The sequence below is a fragment of the Apteryx rowi genome, unplaced genomic scaffold (assembly GCF_003343035.1).
Source record: "Apteryx rowi isolate R43461 unplaced genomic scaffold, aptRow1 scaffold_32, whole genome shotgun sequence".
Taxonomy (NCBI): domain Eukaryota; kingdom Metazoa; phylum Chordata; class Aves; order Apterygiformes; family Apterygidae; genus Apteryx; species Apteryx rowi.
This window is the reverse complement of record NW_020449641.1, coordinates 2,189,412-2,201,032: the sequence shown is the minus strand read 5'-3', so window position 1 is coordinate 2,201,032 and position 11,621 is coordinate 2,189,412. Positions and strand designations below refer to the sequence as shown.

Below are 11,621 nucleotides of genomic sequence, written 5' to 3'. Positions count from 1 at the left end.
GCTCTGCCCGTCTCTCCCGGCGCCCCCGAGAGCGGCACGGTCGTGCTGACGCCGTGGGGCGCGGGGGATCGCGGGCTGGCGGTGAGCGGGGGGGTCTCGTAGCGCTGCTTCTCTGCACGGCGTCTCCCTCCCTGCTGCTTGCGGGTACCCTGCGCCGTCCGGCACCGGCTTGGGGGTGGCGCGGGGACAGCGCCCTCCGCGCACGGCTGCTCCAATATCCCGGGCTGCGAGCCAAGGGAGCGGGGCGCTCTGCTCCCCCGCTGCTGCGTTCGTGTCCGTTTTGCCGGGGAAACTGAGGCACGGGGGGATGAGGGAAGGCGACGTTGCCTGATGGTCATGCTGGGAAGGGAACCCAGGCGTCCGGGCGGCAGCACGCGCCATCTCCTTGCTCCGGGGAGCAGCGGGAGCTTGGCTTCTCCCGGCGAGGCCGGGCCAGGCCTGGCACGGGGCTGGAGGACGGGGGGGCAGCGCCGGGGCGGGCACGGGGCCGAGCGCAGGCTGGCGTCCCCTCGCTCGCAGCGCCCCATCCAGCCGGCGACCGCRCGGGCTGCCCTCCGCCTTGGCAGGCTGGCGGCGGCACCCCCGCGGGGACCGGGGCGGGCAGGGGCCCACGGGGAGACGCGTGCCCCCCTTCCCGGCGGCCTCGGGCAGGTCTCGGAGCTGCTCCCGGCCCCTTCCCCCTCCGCGCAGGGCTGGCGCTGTGCCCGGGGGCCGCGATGCCGACTGCCGGAGACCTAGGGAAGGGGGAGCAGGCTGCGTCCTTGGCCCCAGGTGGGCAGGGGCGGATGAGAGGCCGAGGGCATGGTCGTGGCATCCCCCTCGGCGGGCGCGGGCTGCCCGTGTGCGGCATTTCCCGGGAGCGGGGGCTGAGCAGGGGCAGCTGGGCCCAGCTGGAGCCGGGAGGATGCTCGAGCGTCTCGGGGACCCGATCCCTGCGGGCGCCGCGGCCACGACGGTGGCTCGGGAGCAGAGCAGGGAGCTGGGATCCAGCCACTCGTGTGCTGGGTGGCTGTAGCCCTCCGTGCCTCAGTTTCCCCAGCTGAGCGTGAGGGGGGCGGGCTGGGGCACGGCCATTTGGAAAGGGTCCAGCACCAGGGGCGGCACCTCGGGGAAGAGGAGGGATGCGTCACYGTCCCGGGCGGGGGAGGTGGAAGAGGCGGGTGGATGCACGGATAGGTGGTATAGGTATGGGGGCAGCATGGACCGCTGTGTGCGTAGCTGGGGGTGCGGGTGTAGGGYTGTGCGCGGCTGGCCTGTGCGTGGGGTGTTGGTGGGTTCGGGTGTGTGTAGGGAGCGCGTAGGTGCGTGCTGGGGGTGYGGATGGAGGCGCAGGGGTGTCGTCAGGAGCAGGAGCGAGGGCAGGCGATGTCTGTGGGGGTGGGCGTCCGGATACCGGTGCGTCAGCTGGGGAGGGCCGCGTGCACGGCTGCTGCGCGTACGCAACCGCCCCGGGGCCGAGCGCGGGTGCTGCGGGTGCCGTGCCTGCGGGTGGATGTGACGTGCGGGAGCGCGCGCTGCCGTGGGCGGAGGCGCGTGTGCGTCCGCAGGGTGCAGGGGCGTCTCGGGGCGTTCGCCAGGGCAACGTGCCGGGGTGCCGGGGTACGGCTGTGCGTTTGGTGCAGCCGTGGGAGGGGTGCGCGGCCGGATGTGCACGGGCCTCAGGTGCGAGGGGCAGCGGGCCGTTGCCGCCGGGTGCGCGGCGCCGGTGTGTTTGCGCACGTGCGCCCGGGCACGGCCGTAGCTGCAGGGGGGTGCGCGGAGGCGGGGTGCTTGGGCGCCGTTAGTGCGCGCCGGGGGTGTGCTTGCGGTTGTGCACGTGCCGGGATGCGTGCGTGGTGCGTGTGGTCGCAGGGTTGCGCGCSTGTGGTCCTGGGGCGCACGTGAGAGTCGTCAGCGCCGGTGCCTGAGCGTGCGTGCACGTGGGGTGCACCCCTGTCACCGTAGGTGGGGTGGGGGGGCACGTGTGCCCGCTCCCCCGGGCTCGCCAGCCTCCCTGTGCCCCCTGCGACAGGGCACGGCAGGCGTTCGGGGTCTGCGCAGGGGCCCGGGGGCCGGACGGGCATCTCTGCCCTGCAGCCTTTGGGGGCAGCGGCCCCCATCCTGGCGGGATCCAGGAASGGGGGTTCGCCGGCACGACCCTGCTCCCCGGTCTTGAAACCGAGGCTGCGGCGTTACCACCTTGCGCGCGCAGGCGCATCGCGGAGGGGGAAACTGAGGCACGGAGCTGGCCCAGCCTCCCCCAGAGCGATGAGCGATGCCGGATCCCCCCTCTCTTTTGGAGAGGGGACACCGCCTCCTGCACAAACCCGTGCTCCCAGTGTGGGCACTGAACTGGGCAGCCCCCCTAGGCCTTGGGGGTGCCGGAGGCGGCCCGGGGCCGAGCTGGGGTGCAGGAGGCAGCGCACCAGCCCCCCGCAGATGGGGGTTATGCCCGGCATGGGGGGGATGTGCCAGGGCAGTGCGGTACCCGCAGGATGCAGGGCTGGGAAGGGGCACCCACGGGAAGGCTCCCACGCCGTGCGCGGGGCAGGGAACCACCCGCGTCCCCGGTGTCCCCTGCTTCGAGGCGGGGGAAGAGCTGGCGCGTGGCAGCGGTTGGTGCCGAGGGCACCRTGCCCGGGTGTCCCCGGTCAATGGGGTTGTTGTGCTGGGTGCCTGGGCCGCCGGGTGCCRGCCGTCAGCCGGGGATCCCGGCGGTGGCTCCTCCGCTGGGGATGCGCTTTAACCCGCTGCGGGCTGCAGCTCCGCGGGGCTGGGCAGCCTCGAGTGCCCTGCGTGAAGCGGCGCTGTGTTACGGGTCGGGGAAACTGAGGCACAGCTCCTGCGCTGGGCGGCCGCGCTGTGCCACGCTGTGCCCCCAGGCTTCGGGAAGGGGTCTCGCCCGCCCGGCAGGGCCGGGAGCTCCCCGTGCAATGCTCCGCGTGGCTGTGGGTACTTGTCCCCGCCGCCTGGACGAGGGGGGGGGTGGGGGGTGCCAGGAGGGGGCACTTGCGGGGGTGCACGCCGTGTCCCCTTTGGGCTCCTTGCCTGCCCCCCCCCCCGGGGGCTTTGGCGCAGAGCTCGCCGTGGGGGGGGCCCAGCGCCAGGCGGATTGGGGGGGGCCGGGGCCGTGGCGGGAGGGCGCCGCGGGTCTTTCCTCTCTCACGCCGCGCGCTGCCGATCCGGCCAGCTGTTCTCCCCGGGGAGCCCGCGGGCGGACAACGGAGCCGTGTTCGGGAGCCAGCGCTTGGCCCCGGCCCCGCAGCCGTCCCCCCGCGGAGGGGAGCCAGCCCTGCGGCACCAGCAGCTGCGGAGGGGCCCAGCGCCCCGGCCCGTCCCCCCCAGCTGCCAAGCGTGCCGCGGGGGGCGGCAGGGGGCTCCGACGGGGACCCGCCGCCCTGGCACTGGGACAGGCGAGGGCTTTCAGCCGTGCCRGTGGGCAGCGGGAACGTTTGCTGGGCGAAAAGCATCCCCGCTGGCCTGGTTTCCCTACGAGCGGATGCGGATGCTGTTGCTGTGCCCATCACCGTGATGTCCGTGCCCATCGCGCCTCCGCTTAGGAGACTGCCGAGCTGTTCRGGAGCCAAGGGCCGGATGTGCCCCCCGGCTTGCTTAATAGGGTAAACTGAGGCCCAGCGGCTTTTCCCAAGGCCGGAGCGAGTTTCCATGGAAATGGGACCCGGGAGCCCCGTCTCCCAGGCAGTGCAGCTGCCGGAGCGAGATCCCGCTGAACARCAGAGAAAGCAGCACATTGATCCCGGCCCGGCCCCCTGGGCTCGGATCCCAGCGCGGTGCAGAGCCGGGCCAACGCGCAGCTAAAATAAACCCTCCTGGGAAGGGCCGCGCTGGCAGCTGGGCCGGGCAGGGGATCGATCCCCCGCGCTCGCCCGGCCGGAGGAGGGGGGCGAAGCGGCGCCGGGCTTTGTGGGAAGGGGAGCGCGCGGGGCGGCAGCGAAAGCGCCGGAGACGGAGGGGTCTGGATCCCGAGCGGGAGGCCCACAGGAAGCAGGCGCTGCAGCCCGCGGTTAGAGCTGACCTCTTGGCCACCGATCAGAAAGCCTTCGCTGCGAATACCATAGCGGCTCTGTTCCGGCCCCGCGGCGGGCGCGCGGCCATTTACCGGGCGCCCGAGCCGCGGGGAGGACTGCCCGCCCCGGCGCCCCGGACCCCAGCGCGCCGCCCAGGGCTTCGCCCCAGCTGGATCGCGTTCGGGAAGGGGAGGGAAGGACGGCCGGGAAGGAGAGGCTCGGAAGCACGACGGAAGGAGGGGGAGAATGACAGCCAGCGTCCTGCCCGCCAGCCCCCGCGCGGCCCTCGCCGGCCCCGGTGCCGCGGGGATGCCGCGGGCCCCCGCGCTGCGCTGAGCCCTCCCCGCGCCGGGCGATTCGCGAGGCGGCCGTGCCCGGGCGGCGAGAGCGGCGCGGGGCCGAGGAGGAGGAGGAGGAGGAGGTCGCCGCCGTCGTCGCTGCCRCCGCGGCCGGGGTGTAGCCGGGATGACGCGTCCGCCGGTCCCCCGGCTCCGCTGAGCGGGCTCTGCCCTGAGACGCCGGCCGCGGGGCTCTCCGGCACCCTCGGCGGGGAAGGGACGGCGGCGCTCCGGGCAGGCTCCCCCAGCGGAGGACGAGCAGGATGCGACGCTTTGAGACTTTGCGCCGTTCCTTCCCGTTCCTGGCCCGCTTCCGCGTCTACCGAGTAAGTGCCGTCCCGCTCGCCGGGGAGCCCCCGGTCCCCTGCCCGGGCCGTGCCACGGCGGCGCCGTCCCCCCTCCCCGAGTGCCCGGGGGCACGGACCGTCGCCCCGCTGCGGTGGGCGCTGAAGGCCGGCGGCTCCTTTCGCCCCGGCTGCCCCCGTGCCCAGCTGCTCGTGCACCCACCGTATTTTTAGCCTGTAATTGGCGGTGGCGCGGCCGGGACCTGCGGGCGCGGGGCGGGTGGCAAAGGGACCAGGGGCCACGTCATCTCCCGGAGGGGAGGATGGAGGTGGCTCCGCAGCACCGGTTTTGGGGGGGGGGGGCACATGCCGTCTCCTGCGAGGTCCCAGCCTCTGCCCCCACTCTCAGAGGTGGGAGGCAGAGCTGGCGCCCCTTCCCGGAAAGGTGGTGATCTCAGCGGGGAGAGAAAGGGGGAAGGAGGGCCGGGAGAGGGGGCAGGGATGCGGAGTGGCAAGGGGCATGTTTTGGGGGGGGGGGGCACGGAGAACCCAAGGTCGAGGCTTGGCCCCGTCTGGTGTGGCGCAGGGTGATGCTGAGGTGCCCTGTACAGCAGCACCAGGGCCCCGAGCCCTCGTTCCCTGCACCCTCACCGCCCTGCGTCCCTGTCTGTCCCCTCCTKGTGGCCACCCAGCAAGGTGACACCACCCCATGGCGAAAGGGACCTGCTGCAGGTCTGTACCCCCCCCCACCGCTCGGCCATCTCTGCTGGGCCACGCGCGGGGTGTGTGGGGACACGAAGGGACATTGGCAGTGTCGAGATGCTTGTCCCCCCTGGGGACAGCTGCTGCCTCCGCTGCCAGCTGCGCCAAGCCCTCCGGGGAGAGCCCAGCTGGGCAAAGGGAGGCAGGTCCCCCGTGGGCACAGTGCCAGGCGCAGGGTGCCCCTTGCACGTGCACGATGCCAGGGTGCCGGGTGCCAGATGCAGGGTGCCCCTTATGCCTACGTGGTGCCGGGCGCAGGGTGCCCCTTGAGCGTGCTGGGTGCCAGGGCATGCAGCACCCCTTGGCTGGGGCGACGCGCCCAGGCTGCCGTGACTGCCGGCCGCATCCATCCCGTGCCCTGAGGCTGTGCCGCCTTCTCCATCCCTGGCGCCGCTGCCCGGGAGCGGGAGCAGGCAGGATGGGCTGGTGTTTTAACGGGGCTGTGGGCACAACAGGGCAGAGCCGGGCTCCCTGCTCTTCCCCGTGGGTCTTGCTGGTGAGGAGAAGAGCCCGCATCCCTCCTGGCCACCCCGGGGTGCTGGGAAGAGGCTCTGCAGATAAGTCCTGCTTGCATCCCTCGCACCCCGGCTCCCTCCTCGGCAGTGCCCAACCGGCCTCTCCCCATGGGTGTGCAGGGACCAGTCTTGGCTCCCAGCCCCTCTGGGCCGTGGGCTTCTCTCCCTGGCAGGACAAGGCCAGGCCCTCGGGGGCGCTGGGGACCCGCTAACCCAGCGCGATATCCCTGCAGAAGCTGAGCTGTAGCATGCAGTCGGAAGAGGGCACGGACTGGCTGCTCGACCTGCTCACCGAGCTGCAGCTGCAGCAGTACTTCCTGCGCATCCGCGACGAGCTGAACGTCACCCGCCTCTCCCACTTCGAGTACGTCAAAAATGAGGATCTGGAGAAGATCGGCATGGGCCGCCCCGGTGCGTACGTCCCCCCCAAACCTCTCCCCGCACCCCTGTCTGGCTGCACGCCGGCCTTGGGGGAACCCAGGCAAACATGCAGCCCAAGGGGCTGGAGAGCTCTTCATCTCGGGAGGGTGCAGGGCAGAGGTGGCGGAGGACATGGGGTCCCCCTCCAGCGCTGGGTTGGTGACAGTCCCTGTGTCCCTGCAGGCCAGCGGCGGCTGTGGGAGGCAGTGAAGCGGAGGAAGGCCATGTGCAAGCGCAAATCTTGGATGAGCAAGGTACCGCTGGGAGAGGGGCATCCGGGGCAGGGGGAGTTTGGTGGGGAAACTGAGGAACACAGGAGGAGCAGGACGGGCTTGGTGCCGTGCAAAGAGACGGTGGGAGCTGGGATCCTGGCCCCAGCCCAAACACAGCGTGTTTGTGTGTGATTATGCCCCTCTCTTCCACCTGCTTCCCGCATGGTTCCCTTGGCCTTCTGCGGGTGCCCAGCTCTGCCCCTGCCTCCGCCACCCTGCCCTGGGTCCCGTGGGACCAAGGGCTGGCAGGGAGAGGGGCACGAGTCCCTGGCGTGTGTCCTGCCTCCTGCGTGACCCTGCCTGGCCCAGTGCAGGGTCTTGGGTAACTTCCTGACTAAGGACAGCCCTGCCGCGCCGGCAGGCAGGAAATTCATTCCCTTTGCGTGATTTGCCTCTTTTCCAGGAAACTCCTTCAGAGCTAATTAGCAACAGAGCCCGCATCTCGCCCCAGCCAGCTCTCTGGGCAGTGCTGCTGTGCTGCCCACGGGGTGCCGCACGCCGGGGCCGAGCTTGCGCAGCCCCCAGGGGCTGGCACTGCCAGCACCCTGCCCGCAGCACCAGCAGTGCCCGGGCCCTGCCCCTGCAGCAGAGGAGGGAGCCGAGTGCCCGCCGGGCTGGGGCACGTCAGGACAGGAGACCCAGAGATGCGCGCTCCTGCCTCCAACACTGAGACCTTCCCCCTCACCGGTTTTCCCCCTTGCTGTCCCATCCAAATCCAGTGATGCTGCCACCCCAGCGCCCCGGGCACCTCTGCCTTGCACCCCCAAAACAGCCATGTGCTTGCCAACTGGGCTCTGGCTCCTGGCCTCTCCCTTTCGTGACTCATCTGGGTCGAGCCGTGGCCAGGATGGGCTTTTAATAGAAGGCGACTCAGCCTAGCGCTGGGCAGAGAAATGCCACCTCCCACCCCGGCCACATGCCTGGCCCGGCCCCCGCGCTCCCCGGCAGCACGGGGACCCGCTGCCCCAGCTGCAAGCCTGCGGCGGGGTCCAGGGCTGGAGAGAGCCTCCCTGGCCAGGCGGCACAAGGTCAGGTCCTGCCGGTCGCTCTGAGAGGCTGGCGGTGGGGTGAGAAGGCAGAGCCCATCCCCGTCCCCTCTGGACTGGCGAGGCAGCGTGGGCAGTAGGGCCGGGGAGCTGGCATGGGGGGCGGCAGAGCCCACCCCGCTATGGGGATGTCTCACCACGCTCAGCCCAAGCTGGAGGTTTCTCCCGRCTTGGTGCCCAGGCACATCTCGTGGCTACAGCCCGGCCGAGGAGTGCCCGGGGCCCTCCGGCTACCGAGCCGGTTTGCCAGGGCTTCTGGGGACCTGCCACTTAGCCATCCATGTGGGGCACGTGCTCCACAGGGCTGCTGTGAGAGGCACAGCCCAAAAGCAGCCGCTTCCCTCAGTCCATCTTGCACTGCAGCTCGCCATGCAGCCAGCCTGCAGAGAAGCAGAACCTGCTACTTCAGCCAGCTTGCCCTGGGGAAGCACCAGGTGGGGGCCATCATTAGGTTCCAGAGTGTACAGCCTGGACAGGGTGTTCTCCCAGTACCGCTCACTTGCAGAACCAAAGCAGCAGATGGGGTCGCCTGTCTGCGTGCCATGTTTGCCCAGCCCGAGATGAGCGCAGGTGGCTGTCGCCGTTATAGGGAGGGGAAACTGAGGCAGGCTGTGACCACTGGTCTCTGCTGATGATGATCCCTGCCCCATGAGTGGGAGGAGTTGGGGGGCCCTGGGTATCCCTGCGCCTGCATCCCATATGCCTCCGCACCTCACAGGTGTTCAGTGGGAAGCGCCCCGAGTCGGAGCTGCCACCCCAGCCCCAGAGCACCTTCCGCAAGCCACCCACGCCGCCCCCCCTGGAAGCTACTGGCCAGCACTCCCTGACCTGCCTCATCAGGGAGAGGGACCTCTCGCTCTTTGAGAAGCTGGGAGATGGCTCCTTCGGCGTTGTGCGCCGTGGCGAGTGGTGCACACCAGCTGGCAAGACGGTAAGGGGCTGTGGCAAGGTCCTCTGCCCTGGGACTGGTGCTACTCGTGGTGGGGGAAGTGGGCATGGGACTACCTGTGGTCCAAACAAGGGTGCCTGGAGGAAGACACTTTGGGAGACCCCCAGGAACGTGTCTACCCCACTTTGTGGCTCATCCCTGTTTTGGCCTTAGCTCAACGTTGCGGTGAAATGTCTCAAGACGGATGTGCTGAGCCAGCCGGAGGTGCTGGACGACTTCATCCGTGAGGTGAACGCGATGCACTCCCTGGACCACAAGAACCTCATCCGGCTCTACGGCGTGGTGCTCTCCCACCCCATGAAGATGGTGAGTCCAGGGTGCCTGCAGGGGAGGGCAGTTGGGCTCCCATGCATGGAAATGGGACCAACCCTGACCCCCAAATACACCTGAGCCATGACTGCCCTGCCACACCATGGGGCTGCCCCTGCCCACCGAGCCTGGCCCCCTGGGGCAGCGATCGCATGCTGTGGGGCAAACTGAGCTGTGGGGCAAACAGGCTCTGTACCCTGGGCCCTCCCCAAGGATTGCCAGGCCAGGGGCACGAGGGGGCTGGAAACCAGTCTGAACTGGGGTGCCCCTTGGCCTGACCAACCTGTCTTCACCTCCCTGTGGCCCAGGTGACGGAGCTGGCCCCGCTGGGCTCTCTCCTGGACCGTCTGCGGAAGAACCAGGGCCATTTCCTCATCTCCACGCTGTGCCAGTACGCCATCCAGGTGGCCAAGGGCATGGCCTACCTGGAGTCCAAGCGCTTCATCCATCGTGACCTGGCTGCCCGCAACATCCTGCTGGCCTCCAACGAGCAGGTCAAGATCGGGGACTTYGGGCTCATGCGGGCCCTGCCCAAAAATGATGACCACTACGTGATGCAGGAGCACCGCAAGGTGCCCTTTGCCTGGTGAGCCTGGTCCAGGGGACCCTGGGGGCAGCACCCTGGAGCCCCCAATGCCTTGTGGGGAGAACAAGGGGTGCTGTGCCCAGCCCCTCTTGACACCCATCTCCTTCCCTGGGCAGGTGTGCTCCCGAGAGCCTGAAGACACGCACCTTCTCCCATGCCAGCGACACCTGGATGTTTGGGGTGACACTCTGGGAGATGTTCACCTATGGGCAGGAGCCCTGGATCGGCCTCAATGGCAGCCAGGTAGGCAGCGTGGTGGGTGCCCTGGCCCAGGCCCCCCGAGGGACCCGGCAGCGCCGAGCCTTGTGTGGGCAGCGCAGTGGTGGGGTCTCAGGGTCTGGGCTGCTCCCCATCCGCTCCCAAGCCCTCCAGGGTCTGCCTCCTCAGGAGGCCCTGCCCTGATGTGGTCCCCAGCGAGGGCTCGGGAGACCGTTCAGGCTCCTGGTATGGGGCCACCGTCACCATTGTCTTYGGCAGTGGGGTCTCGGCCCCCCCGCATGGGGCAGGGCTGACAGTGCTGCTTGCCCCACAGATTCTGCACAAGATAGACAAGGAGGGAGAGCGGCTGCCACGGCCTGAGGACTGTCCCCAGGACGTCTACAACGTCATGCTGCAGTGCTGGGCGCACAAGCCCGAGGACCGGCCGACCTTTGTGGCCCTACGGGACTTCCTGGTCGAGGTAGGTGAGCAGGGAGGACGTCAGAGGACCATCCCTGGGGAGAGGTGCAGCAGCCCTGGGGGCCCCCTCCCAGCAGCGCTGCCTGAGCGGGGGCAGAGTTAAGGGCGATATCAAGCTGGGAGGTAACATTTAGGGGTGTGGGCCACCAGCTGGGGGTGGTGACTCTCTCTCGTGCCCGTTGCCGGGGCTCCCCTGCTCCGCATCCCCTGCTCTCTTGGCCCCAGGGCTGGGGCTTGGCCCCCAAACGGGGGACGTGGGGGGCAGCGTCCCATGTGCTCACCTCTGCTCTCCCCACCAGGCCCAGCCCACCGACATGAGAGCCCTGCAGGACTTCGAGGAGCCCGACAAGCTGCACATCGAGATGAACGATATCATCACGGTCATCGAGGGCAGGTATTGTATGGGGGGGACCCCTGCCCCTCCGCCGGCCCCGCCAGAGATCTGCCCCTCGGAGCGGGGACCGGCTGCCAGCCTGCACGGGGATGAGGACAGGAGGACCCAAGCATGGGGGGGCCGCGGGCACTGGCAGAGCCGTGGGGAGCGGGGACACGAGCAGGGTCGGGGAGCTTTTCCCCCTGTCGGCACGTCTGGCTGCATACCCCGCAGGCGGGCAGAGCTGCCCAGCTGCCCCTCCAGGTCTGCAGATTCCCCCGGCAGAGCGCTGCGGGGATGGTGCCAGCAGGGAGAGGCGGACGGTGGAGGGGGCACGGCCGTGCCCGGGCTGCCCGGGCCGTCTGCCCCCGCTGACTCACCCCGCCACGCGTGTTGCCTTGCCCCGGCCTTGCCCCGAGAAAACGCCTGCCAGGCAGCAGCGCGTCGCGGGGCCGCTCCCTGCTGATAGCGGCGGGGACGTGCCACCGTCACCGGTCCGGGAAGGACACCGGGGACTTGGTGCTGCGACGGCCTGGCCTCTTTGCCCCTTCACCGCGGGCTTCGCTTACGGCTCCTCCATCGCCCCGTGGCCCCCCAGGGGTCCCCAGACCCTCGGCTCCGGGCTGGGGGGACCTTTTGCCCCTGGATCCCCATCCCAGGAGTGTAACCTCACCCCGAAGGTCCCTGTCCCCCCCACCCGGAGCCGTATTGCACCACCGGGGGACCTCTGTGCCGGCCGGGGCCGGGCCCCCAGGTGCCCTATAGCCGGGCCAGGTCTCGACCGCCGCCGGGGCCGAGGGGAGGGGAGAAGAAAGGCGCTTTCACTCCTCCTTTCGCTCTCCCCCCTGCCCTGGGGCCGGCTCCCTGCGTTTAGTCACGACCCGGAGGTGAATCAGGCCGGATTTGTGTGTCTGGAGGGACCAGCTTTCTGCCCGGCTGCCGATGACTCTTGCCCAGGGTCTGGCGGTTTAATTGCAGGGAGGGGAGGGGAGGGGAGGGGAGGGGAAGCGCGGCGGCGGCGGAGGGAGGCAGGGAGGCAGGGAGGCAGGGAAGCAGAGGCGGAGGGCGGGCGGCCGCGGCGC

The 11,621-nt window shown here is 70.2% G+C and overlaps 1 protein-coding gene across 5 annotated transcripts in view; it reads left to right on the top strand.

Moving 5' to 3' along the window:
* The window catches only part of TNK2 (tyrosine kinase non receptor 2), a 31,148-nt gene that overhangs the window by 10,159 nt on the left and 9,368 nt on the right, over positions 1-11,621 (top strand). For 4 of the 5 annotated variants that reach the window (XM_026070941.1, XM_026070937.1, XM_026070938.1 and 1 more), the window contains 8 exons: positions 6,140-6,317; positions 6,510-6,580; positions 8,363-8,575; positions 8,747-8,899; positions 9,211-9,488; positions 9,605-9,731; positions 10,021-10,167; positions 10,466-10,560. In XM_026070941.1, coding sequence (XP_025926726.1) covers positions 6,155-6,317; positions 6,510-6,580; positions 8,363-8,575; positions 8,747-8,899; positions 9,211-9,488; positions 9,605-9,731; positions 10,021-10,167; positions 10,466-10,560 — 1,247 coding nt within the window. In that variant the 5' untranslated portion in view covers positions 6,140-6,154. Of the gene's footprint in view, positions 1-4,525; positions 4,672-6,139; positions 6,318-6,509; positions 6,581-8,362; positions 8,576-8,746; positions 8,900-9,210; positions 9,489-9,604; positions 9,732-10,020; positions 10,168-10,465; positions 10,561-11,621 lie in introns of those variants that run through there. The other variant, XM_026070940.1, reaches the window with a different exon arrangement.